The sequence below is a fragment of the Fukomys damarensis genome, unplaced genomic scaffold (genome assembly GCF_012274545.1).
Source record: "Fukomys damarensis isolate Sample0158 unplaced genomic scaffold, DMR_v1.0_HiC HiC_scaffold_20, whole genome shotgun sequence".
Lineage (NCBI taxonomy): Eukaryota > Metazoa > Chordata > Mammalia > Rodentia > Bathyergidae > Fukomys > Fukomys damarensis.
This window is the reverse complement of record NW_022900932.1, coordinates 26,933,841-26,957,850: the sequence shown is the minus strand read 5'-3', so window position 1 is coordinate 26,957,850 and position 24,010 is coordinate 26,933,841. Positions and strand designations below refer to the sequence as shown.

The following is a 24,010-nucleotide window of genomic DNA, read 5'->3' as shown; positions in this document are numbered from 1 at the left end:
AAGCATACAGAATCTCAAAATTCTGGTCAAACAGAAATGTTGCTTTTATCTTTATTCCTTAAACATTTTCATTTTTCCCTATTTTTCTTCCATCTCCCCACCCTGAGGCCACTACTTACTGTACTCGTACCAGTTCTATCAACTTACAATTACAATTGAGAAGGACTGTCTTACTTAGTATCACAGGATTGTAACATATTTATACTGAAAATCAGAAAATAGCTCAACAAGATTCTACTTATTCTGTCAAATGACATCAATTTATTTCAGTGTGGAAGAAGTCTTTACCTCAATAATCACAAATCTATTATTAACCAAAGAAAACATTTCAATTAAAAGTTAAAATCATACATACGCTCTTTATTGCTGAAGTGATCAGAGTCTTTCCACATTAGTGGTATTCGAATATCTATGAAGGGGTTAAAAAAATGACAAGTAATAATTTTGGTAAATTTTACAGTAACATGAACTCTGAATCCCATAATAAATTCTGGCCACCAAAGCCAAAATAAAATATATTACTTAAAGGGCCGGGGATGAAAATAAGTCAGAAGGCCCTGGGTTCAATCTCCAGTACCACACAACAACAAAAAGTTATTGGATATATATTTGAAATTAGGAAATAGTGTAAAAGTATAAATATTCTTCTTATTAAATAATTGTTTTGCTCTAGGTACAAATCTTTCTCTTTCTGATTTATAGTTTCACATTACAGTAAAGACTTTCTCAGTAAATGTCTGCACCTTGGGTATACATTTATGGATCTAATTAAATCATTTATTGATTATTACCATAACCTAATACTAACACCATACTATTAGAACTATTGCACTTTTACAATACACCTTACTATTAGAAGTACTTTTTTATCGCTTCTCAGCCTTTTAGCTAAGATCAAGTGTAGAAATACTTTTTTCTGAAAGCACCTTATTCTAATTTCTCTGTAAGAATTTCAGAACTGTTTTGTCAAAATCTGCCCTCCCATACTTTATTAGTACTGGGTTCAATTATCCAAATTTAAAAGCTAATAACTATAACACTTTGTCTTTACATAGAATAGCACAATCTATCCTCACATTACAATTAAAGTTATTCTTAGGTATTTAATTTTTTTTAAAGTAGACCTTTGTGCTACTATATTTTTAGGTTATTTGATAGTTAAAAAGATTACTGCTGTTTATAGATTTATCTTAAACTATGCCACTTTTTACTGAATTCTTTATTAATTCAAATAGTGTTTCAGTAAATTCCCTTTGGTTTCATAGGTCTGTAATCCATTATCTTTAAAGAGTATTCATTTTTGTATTACTTTTCACTAGTTTCATCCTTTACTCATTGTTTTTGCGAGAATTTCTAAAACAGAGTTATATTGTAATGAAATAATACAGTGTTATTTTAATTCTTGATTTTAAGGGGAATGCCTTTATTGTTTTATAATTAGGACTTGGCTGATGTCCTGTCAAAAAGCCCCTTCTTGCCTGACCACAGTTGCTGACTCATTTCATTTCACAACTGTCCTTGTTCACAGCTGTTCTGGCCCTACTGGGGTGGCATTAGCTATTTATACTGTCAAGGGAGAAACACAGACCCTGACTTCCTCTCCTGTGTGCCCACAGCCAGGGTCAGTCTTGCCCTTTCCCATGCCTACCTATGATCAGCTCCCCAAAAGATGATGGATGTTTCTTCTCTATTCCCCAAGAGATCAGGTACTGTTCAGACAGCAAAGTTAAGTCACGATTTCTCAACTGTTTTTCTTAATTCAGCTTTAAATGATAGAAATTCCTTCTGGACTTGTAAATGGTGGACTCAGATTTAGTTTACAGTACTCTTATCTATCTTTTTTTATGTTTCCACTGATATGTAATGGTAAACTGAGGGAGCTATAATAAGATGGTTAAATTGATTTTATTAGTTCTTACAAATCTATCATGTCCAAAGGTGAAAACTGAGGGCTGAAAGGCAGTGCAGTGGTAGAGGGATTGCCTAGCATGTGCAAGGTTCATCCCCAGTAGTGAAAAAAGAGAAAAAAAAAAACAAACTGAATGATATATGTGGTGAGGTGATTTGATTTAGTCATTGAATCAGTGATCAATGAGAATCCTGAGAAAATTATCACAATGTTATTATTTGTTATTTGGCAGAAAGAAAAAAGATGAACCAGTTATTCTTTGTATAAAGATCTGGTCACCAAGGAAAGCCAGAAATGCAAATATCAAGTCTCTCGAGGCTATTGACATAATCTCAAAAACATTAGGAAATTTTGCTGCAAATATTCCTTTTGGCCAAAATAAAAGTCACATATTCATCCTACTGTCAAATGAAAATGCATTTATTAAGGTGAATTTTTTATTTTTGTTTTTATAAATACACAGACAAGATATAATTAAGCTCAGACAAAAATGAAAGGAAATTACATATGTACTCCATCTTCTGAGAGTTTCAGTTCCTTAGTTTAATTTAAAATTATCTTCTGAAAAGAAACATATGCAGAAATAAGTTCAATTTTATATATTATGTATTTGTGTTCATGAAAAATATTTTTTCTTTTACTTTAAATGCTTTTTAAGTCCCTTCTAAACATACAGTTAATTCTAATAGCATGAACTGCAGTAGTAAATAAACTACTATGAAATCACAATAGATGTTGAAACTCGAGAATTTGGAGTCTTCATTAACAATTTAATATAGCTCATATATCTCAAGTGGTGCCATATTTGAAGAAAAAGGATTATGTTTAAGTATTTGTAGGAAATCCCTTTTAAAAATGTATAATATTTTATTTATTAATGTTAATAGGTATTAAGCATAGTGAAGAACTACCATGTTGGGCAAAGGATACAAGGAAATATAAAATACGTTTATGTCAGTCTTATAAATGGAAAGATGAAAACATGAATATAATAACTATAAAACAAGCAACAGATACTTATATAGTTCACTTATTTTTCTGAAGAATTTTTTGTTTAGCTCAGGGCAGTTTCTGATGTTAGCCAATAATGTGCTAAATAAAATGCAGGTCTACCTTCCTGTATAATTTTTGTTAGCTACGACATGAGTTGGGAAGCTAGAAATGGAAGACAGTTCCTTGAGTGACAGGGCTTGAACTGTAGCAGTGGGCTAAGACATAGCTTTTGGCCAGAGGAAAAAAAGTTATTATGTAAGGACTGATGGAGGTACAAATGGTTGTTTCCAAAATGTTCTGAAGGGATGATATTTGTGAAGGTGCATCACTACAGCATACCCTCAAGTCAGCTCTGAGTTCATTTCAACTGTGGGATCTCCAGGCCATTGTCTTTGGCTTCCTTAACACTTTCAAGAAACTGAGACTACACAGCATAAGTGCCATCTAGTGGTAGAAGGTCTCCAGCTGTAATAGTATTTCAGAGAAAGGAAATCTTTCTAGCTAGAATGATAACAGGTCATTTTATAGATAAGCAAACAGATCTGAAGAAAATATTTATTTCATAAGCCAATTAAGCATCTGAAGTCTAGGGTATGTTGACAGGAGAAGGAAAAAATGTCTGACTAAATAGCTTATATATAGGCAAAATGGAAGAAAATGGTTAGAAAAAGAATTGGGTCAAAAGGGAAAACTAGGAAAAAAAAGTGTGGTCTTTTCCCTACAGGTGACAAAGAGCAGTGCTCTATGTGCCAAGTGCTGTGGTAAACTCTGGGTTTAAAGTGATGAACCAGACAGACATGGTTTCAACTCCTGTGGAACAGAAAAGGAATGGAGAGTCAACTGACTTGGATTTGCAGCACAGCTCAGCCACTTCAAGCAAGTCACTTAATCTTTATGTCTGTAAAAACTGAGAATAATTATCTTATTCATTTTACAAGGCTGCACTGAAGAGAAAATCACCTAACATATGTAACCATTTTTTTTCAAACTGCAAAGATCTACACAATGTAGAGCATTAATGATCAAAACAGACCATTTGAATATTTTGGTAGTTATGAAAAAATGAAAAGTCTAGAAGTAGAGAATAAAACAAAACTTACCAAGTCTAGTTACTTTTCAGAGTTTATTCAGCAATATAATATGATCCACATACAACATACCTGATATGGCAATCTTTGCTTTACAGGCTGTTCGTTCTATATTTTCAAAATTCATATCACTGTCAAAAGAAAAACTTATAAATAAAACAGATCTATTCTAATAAGCAATTATACTGTCTTTCATAAATGCTTACAAATTAAAACTATACCTATGAGGGAATTCCAGTTAATGTAAATATTTGACTCAAAATTTTAAGATGTCAATAGCTAGCTAGATTAAAAAGAAATATATAGAGCCATTCACTTGATTTTTTTTTCTTATAAATTTTGTATTCCCTGCTGGCTTCTTTACAATGAAAAACTTTTGCTGCATTTATAAGCAAGATGTACAATATTTGTCCAAATTCTTGAAAGTGTAATAACTTGAATCACTATTTTACAAGTTAAATTTCTAGTTTACTAAAGAGCCCTCAAAGTTATTGTACTTCCCAACATGCAATGTGCTGTTCAAGAATACCTTACTTATCCTTAGAGAATATCAAAAATATAAAAATTGATACAACATAGGCAGTTGATATCATATTTCATTTTTCCCAAATTCCAAAAAACTAAGTATTTACTAAGGCAAAGAACAAATTAACTGAAGTGGGAAAGAAACTGAGAAGCTCCATAGAGAGAACACAAATGTGGAAAGGAAAATATCATGCATGACAATAGAAAAAATTTCAAAGGAAAGTCTGGAGACACAAGACCTTTCTCCAGAATATAGAATTCTGTGGAATATACCATCATTACAACCCCCCACAGCTTTCAAAGTCAATGTTTCCTACTAGATCAAAATAATTTCCCTTCCTTAAATATTTACCCAATACCCCATTTCCTAATAACTTGCACGTAGAGATTAGCATTCTGTTTCTAAGGCAATATTTCTATGAGTATCTTTGTGTTTCTTTGTCCCTATTCAATTTAGTTAGCTAATTAACTGCCAGCTAATTTAATTAGGTATTTCAAACATGTGATAAGATGGAAACTTTCCATTTGAATACTATTTGATTCTACAAGTTTCTGGAGAAAGATTGAGTGGGAGTCTGAAGTGGGAAGTTAACTAATTTTCTGAATAAGATGACACTAACTCATTGCTTTCAGTAAGCAGATTAAGAGCTACTTATTTTCATGCATGTAACTAAATTTGAAAATAAAATATATAACCTTGCTTTTTCACTGGATTAAAGACATAGTACTATAGGTGAAGTATATTCCATATGAGCTAAAATAATTTACTGATATATCAAGTAGATAAGTTTATGTGGGACATTTACATGGTATTTATAGAATCACACATCAGGTACAACTAATATACTACAGATTTAAAGTCATATAGCTTCAGAATGCTACTTAATTACTTATGTTTACATGTGGTATTTAGGGAATTCACTCTCTGAAAAATGTAAGTATTCGCTGATTATATTTCAAAATAATATTTCATTGAATTACAAATTTAAGAATCAAATTCAACATTAAAGTTTAATTTGCCATGTTGAAGAACATCTTTTTCATTGCTTTGCCACAAAGTAGAAAGGTCAAATGAATAGTCTAATACATGTTTTAGTTAAATAATACAGTAAAAAAAAGAACACTAGAAATGAAACACAAATTTCAATTTATTCAAACTGGTACATGAAATTCTACACAAATACTGTTGGTTACTGGTGTTTGCAAATAATATCTTTAAAAATATGAAAATGCATATTATAAGCTTTTAAAATATTTATTTAGATTAAAAAATGCAAGGAAGCTCTGATATCATACATAGTTTATGGAATAGGTATAGATTATGCTAAAATTGAGTGAATTATATATTATTAAATTTGATGCTTTGGCTGGTAAGTGAAATTTAGAAATACCAGAACTACCAAAGGCAAACTTGCTATTTATCAATCCTTCAAAAGCAAAGATTTTCTTCCTCCAAACTATTCATCTACCTGGACAAGTATAGCTTTCTTAACTGCAATTATAAATTTGTATAGATATTTCTACTACGAGTCAGGAAATTTACTATATGCAAATATTATCAAACTATACTATAAATCTAATTAAGCATATAATCTTACAGAATTATTCTACCTTAAGGAAAGTCAGAGAAGAACTCAGCCTCAGTTTTCTGAAGCTTGAATTATTTTCAATTCAAGTAACTCTCCAAATTGTTATTTAGAGTAGTAAAATGTGATGTTTTTCTAATTAATCCAAATTGACAATGAAATTGTTAAACATTATCTGTTTAATAATGTGCTACAGTTAAATAAATACTTATTTGAAAATTTACACTGTTAATGCCAATTCTGAATGCTACAATTAGAGAGACAGCCTGAGGAAAAAGGAAATAACCATAAAATTACTGAAACAATGCACAGCTAAATAACAATCCACCTTATTTACACAAACCCAGTTCAGAGTATTATTTTGGCAAGATCTGCAAATGTCAATTAAAAGATAAACATAAAAGATAAGTTTTCCATTTTATTACACTGTATTTCTGTCTGCAGGTAAAGAAAATGACCAACAGAGGGTGCAAATCAGCTACTTTATTACTCAAAATTCTGTATTAAAATCAACTGAGTAAATAGAAATTATCCTATTTTATATTGTTCTATACGGGAATTTGAAATAGCATTTTTTTGCGAAAATTAACAAGTTATAATGAGAAACAGCACAATGATGAAAGTATTTTACATTTCTTAATGAAATACTAAAAGAATAAGAAACAATAATCTGTTGAAAGCAGATAAAAAAATCCTTCACTTTTTATGCAAATAAGTGAAAACTAAACTACTCAGAAATCCTTAGTGTGGAATTTCACACTATCCTAAAACTATATGGTATAAAATATCTTCATAAATAGCTTAAATACTATCCCAAATGTGATGTTTCTTTCAACAGACATCAAACCAAATAGAGCTTTGTTAAAAAATCAGTAATGTTTTTAAATACATGCTTCATAATACAACTATGAAAACTATACATTTTTTCATTTCCAATATACCTTTTCTTTTTTAAATTTATAGTATATAAGCAATAAACTAGGAAAAGGGTATATAGTAATCACATAAAGCTTGAAGCTATTTTGGCACTATTAAAAGTCACAATTATGTTGAATGATACACATAATTAAGCCCTATAAATTACTCTAATTAATATTATTTTTTCAATGCCAAAAAATCTCATTTTTAAGTGAAGAAGAGATTGATAGATAATACTCCTAAAAATATAAATTCTGTAAGTGCAGGGTTTTTGTTTTGTTGGTCTGTTTTGTTCATTGCTGTAATAGCAAGTGTCTAATACACAACTTAGTACTTTCTAAGGTACTCAACATTCAGAGACTGTTCGAACAAATGAAATAGCAATATGATCACTTTGATGGAGCACATAGTAGATTTGGATTCTTAAATCTTAGGATTGAATTTTGCTCATCATTAACTAGTTATGTTAGTGAGTTGCTGTTAACCTTGTAGCCTTAACAACTTTATCTGTAAAATGAGGGAAGTATTATCTCACAAAGCTACAGAATGGATTAATGTTTTATATGTATTTTGTCATTCAAGTTATATAAATGCAAGGATTATTTTATGAGTAAAAAAATCACGTATAGCTTTCACCAATAGCATAACTATGAAAGAGACATTACTGCAAGCATTACCGGGCATATGAAAGAGAAAACTAACATCTGAAAACATCAAAGCCAGGAGACCTTATCCAAGTAAGAGGTATCCACTCTTATGAGTTGATAGTCCACTCCACTTCCACAAAAGTAGCTGGGCATTAAGTCCTGGCAGATATTAGGGCATTAGTTCCTTGGGAGGTAAAAGGAAGGACCCCAAAAGTATTCTGGTTCAAGAGTTGTTAACTCTTCCAGAAAAAATACATAGAGATAGGGTCCTTTGGAGCCTCATCATGGGGAAAAGGGAAGAAAGTAGTTGAAGTTAAAAACTCCAAGAAAGAAAATAATGCCAAAGTATCAGAAAATCAAACAAACAACATTTCAAAAGGCATCATCTTCACTGTTCTAAAAACAGTAAGCATTATTAAACTAAGAAACCAAGTAATCCCTTTTAACAATGGCCAACCTTGACTACTACACATGGCCCAGGAAAATTCTACGTTCTTCATTTGGGATTTTAAAAAAAGACCTCAATACCCACAGAAAGCCATAATAAATAAAAGTAGATCGAACCTCGTCAAGTGATTAAAAACTCTCTACCAATTCAACCTTGAAGAAATATAAAGTTACAAAACTAACACAATGCTCTAAAATGGATTAAGTACAGTTAAACAACTTATTGCAAGTATCAAGCCAGGGATGCAAATATGATATCAGAAATTTGAAATTTAAAATGTCATACTAGTGAAGGAAAAACAATAGGCAGTTATGCAACAAGATAAAAGATAAAAGAAACTGGGGAAAAATCATTTCTGAAATGAACAATTAAAATATAAGTTGCTCAGTGAAAGAAGAGAAAATAAACTAAAGGATATAGTGGATAAGAATGAAAAGAATCAAAAGAATAAAAATGAAGTGTTTAAAAAAGATCAGGATAGGTATAGTGGCACATGCCTGTAATCCCAGGGAGGATCACAGTGAGTTCAAGGCCAGGCTGGGCTACATAGCTAGTTCAAAACCAGTTTAAGGGCCGGGGATTTAGCTCAGTGGTTCAGTGGCCTGCCTTGCAAGCACAAGGACCCGAGTTCAATCCCCAGTACCAAAAGAAACAAACAAACAAACAAACAAAAAAAAACAGCTTAAGATACATAGTGAGACCCTGTCTAAAAAGCATAAAAAATAAAATAAAAAATATCAAAAGTGACATATAGGCAAAGAAGATCCAACTTACTTGTAATTTGAAGCTCTTAAATAAGAAAACAAAGCAATAAAATTGGATTAACAGTTTACTTTATAGTACAGAAAAAAATTCCTGAACAAACTTAAACTTCATATTCAGAGGGTCCTAAATGAGAAAAATGGTCAGCTTTACACATATCCCAGTAAAATGATTAGATATTCACATTTTAAAAAATTTATTTTCAGTCTCTAAGCAAAGACCAAGTCATTTACAAAACAAAAAAAATTAAACATTAGATTTGTTTATAACATGATAACATGCAGCAAGACTTCCAAGGAGCTCAAAAATTTTTGAGTAAATATTTTATAACTACATAAGGTACCCTTTATGTAGCAATACTAAAGAAAAGCATTCTGAACATGCAAGAACATAAGAAAACTATACAGTTGTTGAGGAACGTATTAGCTGATGAACTTTCTTTTAAAAGATTATTTTGGAGGGCCAGGGATATAGCTCAGTGGCACAGTGCCTGCCTGGTAAGCACAAGGCCCTGAGTTCAATTCCTGATATCAAAAAAAGGAAGATAGTTAACATTATGTACAATAGGGACCTAGAAGCTGGGACTGCAGATGTTCAATGGGTAACTAAAACCAGAATAAAGACTGGCATCTCTCCTCATTTTACATGCGTACTTACCCAAAATTTTGGGTCATATCCCTATTCAGCTCTACATGTAGACATGTTACTCACTTAAAAGTATCTTTATTACAAGGTTTACTGTCCTAAATTTACCTAGCTTATCTTACACCCCTTTAAAATGAGGGACACAAAGATAAAGGTAATTTTCAGGATTTACAGGGGTATGTAATTGTCAGCTTTAACAATGTTCAGTTCCGGCCCTCTGAAGCAAAACCTAGAACTTGCCAGTCATTACCCTAAACCTGTAATCACCTCAGAGTACTGGAAACTCAAAATCCCAAAGACCATTCTTTAATGAACTCACCCCCCAACTGAGCTCACCCCTCAAGTGGGAGCAATTACTCCTAAAGGGACCTGAGGCTGTGCCCCCAAGGCATGAGCCCTCATCTCCTGGGGACTGAATGATTCTCTCAGGTGATGATGACTCTCCCTGGATTTCACAAAATCAGTCCTGAGAATTAATACCCAAACCAGGACTTGACCAGGATTACCTACACCTCCAGCTATGCAAATCCCTCAAGCCAGGCAAACCTCCACCTTGCTTTGTTTCCTTTTTCTTTAAAATCCCAACATTTCTGTTAGCCCCTGAAGGCATATCTTGAACTACTCTGTGCTTCCCACTGTGGTGATGCTGATCAAAGCTCCTTACTAGTCCTTTACCATTGCTTGTCTCCTTGACTGTGACTGGTGACTGAGCATGATCTATTGGAATGCCTGGAGCTGGGGCTTTGCCCTAAAAACTCCAGTAACAACTATACATATTTAACCATGGATCAAAGACTAAAACAAAGGTGGGGAGATAAGTACAAGATTAGTATGTAAATATCCACTATACTGCAACAGAAATAACATAATTTTTTTAAAGCACAGAAGACAGAAAGGGGGAAAACATAAGTCATTGACCTCGACAAAGATAGGCAGAAGCAAAATTATATCATTAAAAAAAAAACAGAAGCCTAACAGACATGAGGGAAGAATTAAGGACATTAAAGTTATCACCATATATATTTTTAAATGTTAAAGTTCAGTAACTACAACTGATAATTATTCCCAAATTAAATCAAATGTCATATTAAATATAAACAGACTTAAATTTCCCCATGAAACAAAAATATACCTTCAAAAAGAACTAGAAAGGCTAAAAATAAACAATGAGCAAAGATATATCAAATGAAAACTCTTAAGAAAGCAGAGGATATGGTTTTGTTGTCAGGCAAGGTAGAATTCAGGTTCAGAAGTATTACTTAGGATAACAACAAAAGGACACTTTCTAATTCTAAAGTGTCAATGACTATAAGTACCTATAAGGTACTTTCTGGTTCTCTTTGAAGCTATGTTGTTTGTTTTATGAGGAAATAATCTTCAAAAAGCAGAAAGTACAGAAAACGCATAAAGATAGCAACACCCTAACAATAACAACAAAAAAGTTTGAGCCCATCTATTTCAATACAAGACATTTCAGGTACTCATAAAGTAAGGCTACAGAAGACCTTAAAAACAAATGGTAAACTTCATACCTCAATAAAAAAAATCCAATGAAACCATCATGAAAATGAACTGTATTAAGTCATTAAGAAACTTTACTCCACAAAGTAGAAAAAATTCTGTTTGAGAAAAAGGCAATTAAATGAATTCCTCTTGACAATGGCAGAACAGTTCATTTTGAAGAAATTCTCCCACAGGGGGGAAAAAAAGATCATTTCAAGTAACTTGTGCACATAGTTATCAGCTCAATATCCACAGGGATATATATACATAGATATACATAGAGCCATAAAGAACTTATTTTTAATTGCATCATAAAAAGTAAGAATTGATGAGTGGTGAGACAGATAAAGGATAAAGCAAATATAGCAATATATTAATTATAAAATCTATGTGGTGCGTATATGAGTCTTTATTGTATAATCATTTCTACTTTTTTGCATGCTGAAAAATTCTCATAACTCCTGTATGTTGAAAAAAATTGCAAAGAAATTCTGAATTTACATAGGTAGGCTTTATCCCATAATTATGAAACTGTTTTACATAATCATAGTATTAAAAAAAGGAAATATACTTGGTTTTAGTAATGAAGATTTTTCAGCATGAGACAAATATAAAACAAAGTAATTCATGCAAATAAAAAGCTATATCAATACAAACTCACAATTTAAGTTGCATAGCTGTGCCCACTGAAAAAGGTCTAGAAGAATCAGTGATCCTCTAATAACAATTAGCTCACTAAATAACCAGCCTTTGTTTTTAAAATAGACTCACCATTAAAGGGAACCAGGACTCTGAGAAATGGCTAACCCAAGGTGCAGAACAGGAAATACATGGCAACCCTGGCTTTGCCTTTGTGTCAGAAAGCAAGGAAGTTCTTAATGACTAATAGAAGCTTGTGAAAAGAACAAACATGCCAGCTGGAAGCAACTCCCACTGAACAAATTTAGGACAAGTTTACTAACAAAAATATCAATGACAATAATACAATGAACAAATAAAAATCCATAAAGTATATAAAATGGAAATACTCACCTTTACAGATGAGTATCACCTAATAAAAGTTGAAAAATAAAAGAATTAAATGATCACTGTTTTTGCAAACCCTATTATCCCTGATTTAGGTAAAGATCATAAATGGATGATAAATCTATTAAGTTAAAGCTTCTTGAATAACAGAATATTCAGCCAGCTCTCATATCTCAACATTAATTACAAAATGCAGAGAAAACCAATCTGCCACAGGAGAAAACTAAGCTGGCAACTGCCATCTAAAACAAGAGATCCTGGGCCTGGGAATTCAGCTCATTAGTTCTGACGCCTGTCTCGCAAGCACAAGGTCCGGAGTTCGATCCCTGGTACCAAAAATAAATAAATAAATAAAATAAAACAAGGGATCTTGTAGGGGAAGAGGGAAGCATACGGGAAAGGAAATAAGGGAAAAGAAAAAGTATGACAAAAGGAAAAAATGGAAACAAAATCGCTGTAAATAGGGGAGGATGAAGGGGAGAAGGGAGGGCAGGGGTATGGGGAAAAAATGAGAACCAAGATCTGTCATATAAAGGTACAAGACCCCAGTGATGAATATAACTGCACTATATACTTAAAAAAATACTCAATAAAAAAGAAGAAATAAGGGTTCTAACTCAGCATCACACAGAGTGGAAATACTGAATCAAATGAAGTATATACAGTACCCAGCCTTACCTAGAAAAATACTTGCAAATGTTTAACCTCAGTCTGATCAAACCTTTAGACTCGACTTTCAGTTACAGTGAAAACAGAGGATATGAGAAAAGGTTCAAGGATAACATAAGGAAACAATCTGACAAATACAGAATATAAAATTTTTATATTATTAAGGATTAAAAAGAAAAGTCTGGATTTCTCCAAGCATTAATGATAAGGGGTTATTTTAATTTTTTTTTGACATAGGGTCTCTTGATGTATGTAATCCAGGCTGGCCTCAAACTTGCAGTGATCCTTCTGCCTCAGCCTTCTGACTGCTGGGATTACAGGTATGTGCCACCACGTCCAGACTGATAAGGTTTTTAGAAAAAGATTAATTAAAAGAAACCAGAGGTATAACCAAATGTATTACATGAATTTTGATTGAATTCTGGTTTGTAGGAGGGGGGATACTTAGATTTTTAACAGCTGGATAAAGTTGAATATAGAGTGAATAGTAGATGATTATCATGAAATATTAATATTTTGCTTATAATCATATTTAGATTATGTAGAAAAATGTTCTTGCTTCTAGAAGATAGACAACTTATTTTCATAGGGTTCAACAAAAAACTGTTGGCATGTGTAGGGTGTGTGTGTGTATCTGTGTGTGTGTGTGTGTGTGTGTGTGTGTGCGCGCGTGCATGCATATGTGTATGCAGAAAAAAAAACAAAAGAGTATAGTGGAAGAATATATATGGCAAACTAGCCAATCTGGTGGATAATGCTCATGATATTCATTGTAGTATTTTATTTTTTATATAAAAAATTTATAAGCAGGTGATTTAAAAAGTGAACAAAGTAGGGAATCCATGACCACCAAAGCAGCTAGGGACAACAAAACAAAGAACATGAAAAGGGACCCCCCCCCAAAAAAAAATATATAACTAGTATACAATTAACTATTAAATTAATTCTCAGTTCCAATTGCTCATTACACACATGAAGGGACATGGGGCCAAACTATTTATTATTTATAGAACACAGGTTAAATTGAAAGTGTACAGAACTATTAGGTGTTCTCAGCACACAAAAAAGACAGAGAAAGAAGAGGACCAACACTAGAATTGCCTCTAAGCTCCAGGCACTAATACTTACAAGAGCCTATGAAATGAAGGTGATAACATCTTTAATCTTTATTTCACTAATAAGAACCAGACATTGTCATTTCCAAAACTTCATAATCTAATTGAAAAGATTCATACCTCATAGGTTATAGTAAATTATAATGAGCAATTCACAGTTCAGATGCTACCAGAAGTAGGAGGCAAGTAATTATTTTTTGAGTACTTATTGTGGGCACAGAAGAAAAAAAATCAGTCACTCTCTAAATAGAAAGATCAAGGTAACTCTGATGTAACAATTAATGACTCAAAATACAAGAGGTTCTGCTAGGTGGGAATGGAAGATAGGGCACTTTAGTATATAAGCAAAGGCTCTGGAGACAAGAAAATTTAAGAACTGTTTTGAGAGTACAGATCAAGCAACTGTCTGCAAAAAAACATGTAAAGTAGAAATTGAGAGATAAATTGGGCACCATGGTACATGCCTGTAATCCCAGGTATTTGAAAGGATGATGCAAGAGAATGGCAAGTTCAAACTCAATCTGGGCAGCTCAGCGAGACTGTCTCAAAAAGGCTGGGGATATGTGCAGTGATGAAGTGTTTGCCTAGCATGCAAAAGGCCCTGGGTTCGATCCCTAGTAAAGGGAGAGATGGGTGGAGGAGAACTATGAAAGTAGTTTAGAAATGGGCCTAAGAAAATTTGATAAGCATTAGCTGCTTTTTGAAAGTAGTTTGATAGAAATACTCTTTTAAATAGAGATATCCTAGCTATTATAAGCAGGAAAAAGATAAGGGGTAATCTAGTCTAGATAAAACACACGCAATTAACAGTTTACTATAAGCCATTCTGTGCTCTAAATTGAGGAAGGACTCTGTCTCACCTTCTATTCAATCTAGAAAAATTTCTACAGCCACCTTTTTGAATCAGTTGGAGTTCACTTTGAATTGTATATAAATCTGAGTATTTTTTATTTTTCAGGCATAAAAAACAGGCCTTATAGTAGAAGATATTTTATACATACAATGTTTTAGTTATATAGTATTATTGGAATACTATGGTAATGAAACATATCACTAGTTATTAAAATTCTCAGAGGATGTGTGGTTTAAAAAAATATCTGATTTCCCAACTGGAGTACCTCACCTAAACCACAAAGTGGTTTGCAATTCTTCCAAGGTTAGTACAAAAGTAGCACTACTTTAGTACAAAAAAACTAAGTGAATGCACAAAGTAGAATGTCTTGGGGCATTAGGGTTTAATTCTTTCCTGGAACCCCAGGAAACTAATCTTTTAAAAGGATATAAAATAAAGTAAGATTAGCTGATGGTTTTAATAAACTCATCAGATTGAGAAATAGCTGAAAACTGTTAGCAGAATGGTTGTCTGGATAGAGAGCACTTTGAGTGAAGATCTATTAGATAGGCCCCGAGGAAATTCATGTGCTACTTGTGATTTCCTCATTTCTCTAATCAAGTTATTTCCTTATTAGATCCATCTGTCTATTCTTAAATATTTGCCCTAAAAATTTATTATTTCAATGATTTTTTTTCCCTCATCACCCTTTAATACTCAGATAACCTTCCCTAGGCACCCATTTTATCATTCCTCTTCCCTGGGTAAAATGATAAAGGATAAGTCATAAACAAATAAATGTTAAGCCCTGTAACAGCTCACCATGGCAGCTTTAAGTTATCTGGGTTCATGTCTTAGCCCCACAAACACTGTATGCCCTTGAAACCATTATCTACAGACTTTAAATCCTAGTTCCAAGTTCCTTCATAAAGATATTTACACTGTTATCAGCTTTTAATGTGATGTTTGTGAACACTGCAGCACAATTCCTGACACCAAGAAATGCTGTCAATTAGTACCCACCAATTCCCTTGCATTCCAGGCTTTCTCAAATTCTGCTCCCCCTTATTTCTTTTCTTCTTTGGCTTGATCTTCAGCCTCAACCAAACACACCTCTCCACTGTTTTTGTACATTTATTGCTCATCTTCCACCCTAAGCTTTAATCTTGTTATTTCTTTTTCTTGGAATGCCGTCTTCTTCCTACTCACTAAACTCTCCATCCTTCACAAGATCCAGACCCACTTCCTTTATTGGACATTCCTCAGTCCCACCATTCCATGCTGATTCTTCTTCGAAAAAGTCCAAGCCTACTGTCTATATTTTCAACATTTTATCATAAACTTTTAAAAGACAGAGTAGTGTTGCTCTCATCAATGCTACTCATTTTATAATATAACGTAAACTGAAGTACTTCTTTGTCTCAAAGATTAAATTAACTAAGAAACAGATTATGAGTTTCTAAAGCCAACATATTTGCTGTACATGCACATATTGTTCTTTGTTGACAAACTTTTTTGTGGACAGACACCTTAGTACAATGCTTAGTAAGTGGTCTTCAGGCAAGATAGTTGGTAAACATAAGGCTGACTAATCAAACAGCATAATTTACATGACTTTTTTGAGGGAACTAAATTATCGTAAGACTCATTAATCTTCACATGAGTTTTATGTAATAAGAAAGCAAGTATTATAATTTCCAGTTGTATTAGATCAGTACCCTCAGGTTTTATCTGCACCTATAAAATGAAGTTGTAAACAAAGAATCCATACAGAATATTCAATATTTTTTTTTAATTCTAGAAATACTTTCAATAATTATGGGCAGCAATGTTTTCATGAGTGGTGAATATAAATATGTATATGGAAACAAAGGTATTTTCATCTACAAAAGATAATCACAAAAAAAGAAATGAAGATACACATTTTTATTTAAGAATCTAAGATTACAACCTCCCCTCATCCTTGTTACATAAACCTAGCAGGGATTAGCTTATTTAACATTTTTTTATATCAGCAACCTCAGAAAAGTTATACTACGAACATGGACAATTCAAAATTCACAGTATTTAAAGAGCATTACATATGGCAGTATTTATGGGTCTCAGCATATTCCAGATATTGTGAGAAAAGATAATTGAATACTTACTTCTATACTTTTGTTTTTGGTACTGGGAATCAAAGTGAGGATCTCATGCTTGCCAGGCAGATGAGACACCACTGAGCTAAATCCCTGACCCATTTTTATACTTTCTTAAACCAGTACTGTTTAACTTTTTCCTCTGAAACTGTACTGACCCTGACAAAATACCACAATAAAAGCTGAAAACCTAAAGCTATATCACATTCTAAATTCTCATACTTCATTCAACCTCTAAAGGCTGGGGATTTAGCTCAGAGGTTCTGCTGCCTGCCTTGCTAGAGCAAGGTCCTGAGTTCGATCCCCAGTACCAAAAAAAAAGTATTTTCCTAGATTATGATACAGGAGCAATTCACTAATACTGCCCAGACCATGTAATAAGAGAATTATTTGACATTTTTGAGTACTAGGTATATAAAAGCCATTACATGAGAAATGTGTATATAGATGTGCATATATACATACACATACAAAATCTGTTTTAAAAATGTAAATATTACCATGCCTACGATGATGAAGGAACTGAGATACAAAGAAATTAAAATAGCTATTCTGCTGCAATACAATTAACGAGTATGGTTGCTTTGTACTCAGGTCTCTAGCATATCATTAATATATTTTATTTTTATAGACATATTCTCTAACCTATTTTTACTTTCTTTTCAAGAATTTAATGAAAGTATATTGTGATCAGTTAGACAACCACGAAGGTCTACAAAATACTTCTCAATTGTGGCAGAGTAAGGCTAATCAATTGGCATAAGACAGTTTATGCATGCCACTAAATTGAGTCAATTCTTAAGTCTAAAAGGCTTGACACTTTAAACAGAATAGGATATAGTTTCATATACAAATCGTAGATCTAATTCAAAAAGTTACCATGGAGTAACAGAGAGAACAAAGGAACAGGAGTTTCTTAGAAAATCTTAACTAACATTAGCTTCTGTCACTACTTGTCTATCTGAAACTTATGTTCATCACATGAAAGGATAGCTACCAGATTCTTGTTTTTTTCCACTCATAAGGTTTTATATCTTTATAAATTTGCTGCCCACTCATTTTAATTTCTTTAGGTTTTTATTACCTTAAGATATGATATTATATTTTTATTAGTATATCTCTAAGAAATAAATTTTTAATCTACATTTCTATGTATTCAACTACCAGGTGTCATCTGTTCTCCTTAAAATATTCCCTTGGTCCTTGCTTCTTAACCACTTTCATTTCATAGTAAATTAAGGAGAACAACAAAGTTGCCCAGCAAAAGTTGCTGCTTTACAGTAAGTTTACTCAACTCTATTGACAAAATGTTTATGATGTCAGCTGCTACTTCAGTGCATTTATTTTCACAAAGGTTTGATGATTTGATATTTATACTTAAGTTTAAATTCAAATATTTAGGTACATCAAAAGTCAAAGGTAAATTATGCTACTAACCATTGTCCAGTTTGATTTGCAATCTGCTCTTCTGATTTCTGTAACTTGGATGTGTAAGCCGTTATTCGAGTATTGCACACCATGAGATTCTTAACTGCATGTAAAATTTGGTCCTTTTGAGTGCTCAGGGAAAGGAGTTTCCATATCCCTTCTCGAATTCGAATTTCTAAGTCTATTTTCTCTTGTATGCTACAGTCCTAAAATAAAGAGAAAAGTATTTTTAAAAGGTAGCAAAAATACAAATTATATTTTTACCTTTAACATATGAAAAATGTATTGCTATCATTCATTTTATATCTTACTTTGAAAAAAATACAACACACAACATACTAAAATAGAGCTATTTTTAAAAGCTCTTTGCAGCCAGGCATAGTGGAACTTGCCAGTTATCCCAGCAGTTGGGAGGCTGAGGCAGGAGGAATGCTGTGTGTTTGAGGCCAGCCTGGGATCTATAATGAGTTCAAGGCCAGCCTGAACTACACAGCAAGACCCTGTCTCAATCAATCTCTTTGCAAAAGTTAAATTTCTGCCATTATTAGAGGTCTTTATAATCTACTAGATAAACAGAACAGAAGCAAAGATGAGAAACATTACATGTTCTTATTTTAACTATACTAGGCTTAAAAGTGTCCCCCAAAATTCATGTCTACCCAGAGCTTCAGAATGTATCCTCTACTGGATATAGAGCTCTGCACATGATATTAAGATCACCTAGGATTAATGGCAAGAAACAGAAGCTGGAAAAGGCAAGGAAGGACACTTCCTAAGGGCTTCCAGAGGAAACATGGCTCTGCCATTACGTTGATTTCAGACCTCTCATCTCCCGAACTATAGAGAGAAAAAAATTTCCCTTTTCTAAGCCATACAGTGTTGGTCATTTGCTATGACAGCCTTAGGAAATGTACAGTATAACTACTGTGAACAACATATTACACATATATATAATATAAACTATATTATGGGATGGTAACATATAGTTGAAGAACTTTCTCAAAGAGCAGATTTTGAAGAAAGGAAACAAGGCTTAGCTCCAAGGAGATAACAGGCCATTTATCATGATAGGCAGTGAAAAAAAAAAAAAACTCAGAAACAACAGAGTGAAACCACTGTGCTTAGAAAATGTCAGAGGCCTTGGCTATCTGGAACATAGAATACAGTTCTGGACGTACCTATTTTAGTTTTAAGAGTCACCAGGAAATTACCAAGTGTTTTAATCCTAAAAGTCTTTTATTCTATTTAATTATCTTGCAATGGCCTGATTCTGTTTCATTTTTAGCATTAAAATTTTACAAACAATGTACAGTTCTGACTTTATTCAGTCACTCTGTAAAATTCATAAATCATAGAAATACTCTTTTTTACTACAATTATTGTCTATTTCTAAACTTTAAGTGACCGTCCTGGCTTCTGTAGATAAAAATGAAAACACTACTTCTAATGTATCAAAATCTAAATTATAAAATGTGAATGAAACGTAGTAACAAAAGTTCCAGATATTAAAGTCAGTTAAAAAAAAAAAGATGATTTAACTTAGCTATCCAAATCAATCAACTGTACTATTCACATGCAGAAAACAGATCTGTTTAATCTCCTTCTATAATTACATCACATAATCACATTAAAAACCCCTCTTGTAGTGATGCAAATCAAAACTAGTGTACATACTATAAATGTAGTCATTTGCTGGTTTCCTCTATACATGACTGAATTTCAACTCCATTTCAACTTTTTATAACTTGTCAGCCCTGAAATAAATTCTTCTTTAATGAAATTATCAATTAATTAGAAGAATTATTTATGTATCCCATATGTCTAAAGAAATAAACTCTGACAGACTGGTTAGTGTTGGAGAGCGCAAGCAGGGAGCAACTTGAAGCTAGATGCATAGTTTCACCCCAACTCAAATATAAATAAATACCATCTGGTGCCATTAAATTCAACTTAGCTTTTTAAATGCAAAAATGAGGCAACAAGTTGAAGTAGTACAGTGCTCTTCAATGAAGGCTTAGAAACATTTTAGAAGCACCTGAGGCAGAGGAAGGGCCTTCCAAAAGTACTTAGATCTGTTACTCCCAACTAATTAGCATCTCTGAAGGTGGGATATAAGTTTTTTGCAATTTTTTGTCTTCTTATGTTTTTTCAATTTCTCTAGTGATTCAGTGTACAGGATAAAGAACTACTTTGCTAGATTACTGGAAATCCTACAGCAATCTCCAAAGTTGCAACATCCTTAAGGAACCAGCAGGTGGCCGCAGCCACATTAAGGAATCAGTCTGGGCTTAGGGTTTGCATCCACTGAATGAAGACTGTCCTCTCCCCAACTTTTCAAAAGACTCCATAAAATCAGAGGTTGGGGAAATAGTGGAGAAGGGGAATATAAAGTCAGAGTTTTAAAACATTTATGTTAAAATGAAGTTAATATTCATTTAGAAAATGAGATACAGTCAGCAGACATTAGTATTAGAATTTTATCCTTTAGAACAGGTATCAGAAAACTATGATCTAATTGTACCTATTTTTTTATAAAGTTTCATTAGAGCATATCCACTCTTATTGTGCGACTACTTTTTTTTTCTTTTTATTGAGTTTATTGGTACATTCTAGGTATACAGTACAGTTACATTCACTAATGGGCTCTTGTACCTTTACATGACAGGTCTTGGTTCTCATTTTTTCCTCTTGTCCCTGCCTTCCATTCACCCCCTCTTCCCCTCCCCATTTACAAACACTTCATTTCCATCTTTTCATTTTCTAATTTTTTTTCTTTTCCCTTATTCCCTTTCCCCTACCCTTCCCACTTTCCCTACACCTTTAGCCCTTTTCTTCCTATTTCACGTTGTTAAATATCCCATTAGGATCTTGTGTACTATTGCAGTTTTTCACATCAGAGAAACTATTTGGTATTTACACATGTGTGACTTATTTATTTCACTTAGGAGTATATCCTCAAAATGGATCCATTTTCCTATGAATGACTCTAATTTCTCATTCTTTATGGCTGAGTAGTATTCCATTTTATTGTGTGACTACTTTAAAGCTACAATGACAGAGTAATTTCAAGAGAAGCAGCAGCCAGGGATGTTGGTCAATGGCACTGTGCAGATCCCAGGTATGAGGGGGTACAGACAACAGGGCACGTAAAGCTAAAAAGTTATTTTCTGGCCCTTTACCCAACCTAATTAACACATGTAGTAAACTATAACCCTGTCTTCCTTGCTGAGGCAGGTCTCAAGATAGTGTGAGTTAAGTGGATCTGAGAGGGAAGACAGAAGCAGGACAAACTGGTAAGTGTATGCACAGCTTTTCAATGTAGTTTGAGTTACTAATAATTAAAAAGGCTATTGTTTTGGCTGGTTTTGTTTTCCATGCAACTTCTTTTAGTATACATTTATCTACTCTTTACATGCAGGAGAAAACCTAACTAGCAGTACTGACTAGCGCTAACCAAGAAAGGAGTTGAGGAAGCCCAGCCAAAGGACTTGTCATTAGATAATAAGGGAAAAAGTCCTGCTAGGAAGGAACTAAAATCTAGTGCCACTCCCAAAGAGAATAATGATTATGTAATGAGGACACACACTGAGCACTTTATGGTGATATTCACTGACATCAAAAATGGAAGAATACTTACTTGGCAGGGGAGATACATTTTTCTGAAATTGAGGTATTATATTTCAATTTTATTTTAATTTTAAGATTTTTTTCAAGAGCTTAAACATTTACGACTCTCAAATTCCAACAACTTTCTGAATGTTACATTCAGAAATTATAATTATAAATGGCATTACAGCCATTCTATAACTGTGAAAATTAAACTTAGAACAGGCAGGTAACTTATTCAAAACTGCACAAGCAAAGTTGGGTTTGACTTTAATATGACTCCAAAATCAACTTTCTTTGCTGTGAGGAGTAAGAGATGACGTAAAGGGTTGGACAGAAGTGTTTGGTGCTGGTATCTTCACCTGATCTTAGACAAAAGGTCAAGAAGAGATGTTGTACTGATATCTTCAAAAGCACTGCTCATCCTAATTAGATGGCTGTTTCATTCATAGTAAAAAAAAAAAAAATTAAAAATTCAGTGTTAAATATAACATTCTTTTACTGACTCCATATACTTGTTAGGTTAAAACTTATTACTATTTTAAGATTTTCCTCAAAGACCCAAACAGAAGTAATTTCCACCTATTATTTTGTTTTTACAATGCTGAAAAATAGCTAAGGATAGCACTTTCTCATATATCACAGCCTTATGTATTGATATTTAAACATTTATTTTCATTTCATGCAGCCAAACTTCTTTCAAGACCTTATCATCTCTATTTTTTTCTTCCATACCATTCCTAAATGTTAGTGCAGCGCACAGCTAATAAGCATTCAATACCTACAAGACATGCATAAACTTCCTCAGATTGCCAACTTACAACAAATCAAGATCGTGTAACAAAACAATAAAGACAGCCAAAGTACATAAAGAGAAGTACTCTGCAACAAAATCTTTGAAAACGCTGTCAAAACAGCACAAATTACTAATAAAGATACTGGATTTTTTTTTTTTTTTTGCACATAAGTCTCAATGACTGGCTTTATTTCTTACAGTATTTTTTGAAAACTTCCCAAGAGTGTTGTATGTGCTAAACAAAGTACAGGCTTCTAAGCAAAGGTATTAGGTCGCACCATATGAAACTGCAAATAATCTAACGATTTTGACTTACAAAATGGTTTAAACTACTGTTTATGGTTTAAACTATTGTACTTTAGAAGTAGGTAAAAGACAGTGGAGATTAAAATGGAAGACTAGATCCTGTTAAAAGCTTTAAAATCCTAAAATTATGGTTAAGAATGGGAAGTCTAATACAACATTTTAATTGCAGATGTTGTCAGTAATGTTGTCAGTAATGTCAGTAATCCTACGTTAAATAGGTCAACATAACACATACACAGCTAAAAAGCAAACACACAAAAAAAACTTTCATCCCATTCAAAGCGTCATCCCCCTACCTTTCTAGTTACTGTATTTGCAGAAGAGCTATCAAACTTTCACCTTTTTCTAAAGCTGAGTTGCAATCCGCTTTCCTACTCCACAATTGATGCTGTATCTAGATATCGCTCCAAGAATTCTGTTTTACATTATTAAATCTAGTACTAAGCCACTGGTCCCCGTTGGCCAGGTGGCTTTCTCGGAAATCCCGGGGAACCATTTCCCCTGCATCATTCACAGTTGCCCAAACCGCGCTCGTCTAAACCTAGGGAAGGAGGCCCGGTTGGGCCAGAAACGCGCGGCGGAGCCCCGCACCGTTTCCCCACTCCAGGACTCAGTTTCTTCCTTGAGGAATCCGGGAATGCAGATGCCCAAGCCCTTTGGAGGCCCAAGAGTGCGTCTCCTAACCCGTCCCTTTGTTTCTGGCCGCGCCTTCGAGTGCCGAGTGAGACTTCCCCGACCACCTGACAGAGCAGCCCCTCACCTGCTGGGCCGAAAGCCCGGCCTGGCCGAGCTCGCGCCCCCACTGCGTCTGCCCCTCCATCTCCAACGCCAACGGTCGCGGCAGTCGCCACTCTCCTCAAAGAAATTTGAAAAGCCCGCCCCCAGCTGCTTCTGAGGAAGCCAACCGCCAGCCAGTACCAAATGCCGATCACAGGCGGACCAGGCCCAGGGACCACCGCGCGCGCACGCGCAGGGGGCCACGCCGGAAGTGGGCCGAGAGGCGTTCGCTGTGCGACCCTCGGGAAGTGCAGAGGACCTGGGCATTTAAGGTGCAGACGGGGAAGGGGGCG

General features: G+C 33.8%; 1 protein-coding gene across 2 annotated transcripts in view; it reads right to left on the bottom strand.

Annotated features, from left to right (window-relative positions):
- Window positions 1–23,973, bottom strand: part of Rtkn2 (rhotekin 2) — a 60,376-nt gene extending 36,403 nt beyond the window's left edge. Inside the window, exons 1-4 of one of the 2 annotated variants that reach the window (XM_033766610.1) lie at window positions 23,701–23,973; window positions 18,242–18,438; window positions 4,063–4,121; window positions 356–409 (exon numbers count right to left, since the gene is read on the bottom strand). In XM_033766610.1, coding sequence (XP_033622501.1) covers window positions 356–409; window positions 4,063–4,121; window positions 18,242–18,438; window positions 23,701–23,760 — 370 coding nt within the window. In that variant the 5' untranslated portion in view covers window positions 23,761–23,973. Of the gene's footprint in view, window positions 1–355; window positions 410–4,062; window positions 4,122–18,241; window positions 18,439–23,279; window positions 23,555–23,700 lie in introns of those variants that run through there. The other variant, XM_033766611.1, reaches the window with a different exon arrangement.
- Window positions 23,974–24,010: the final 37 nt, after the last annotated feature.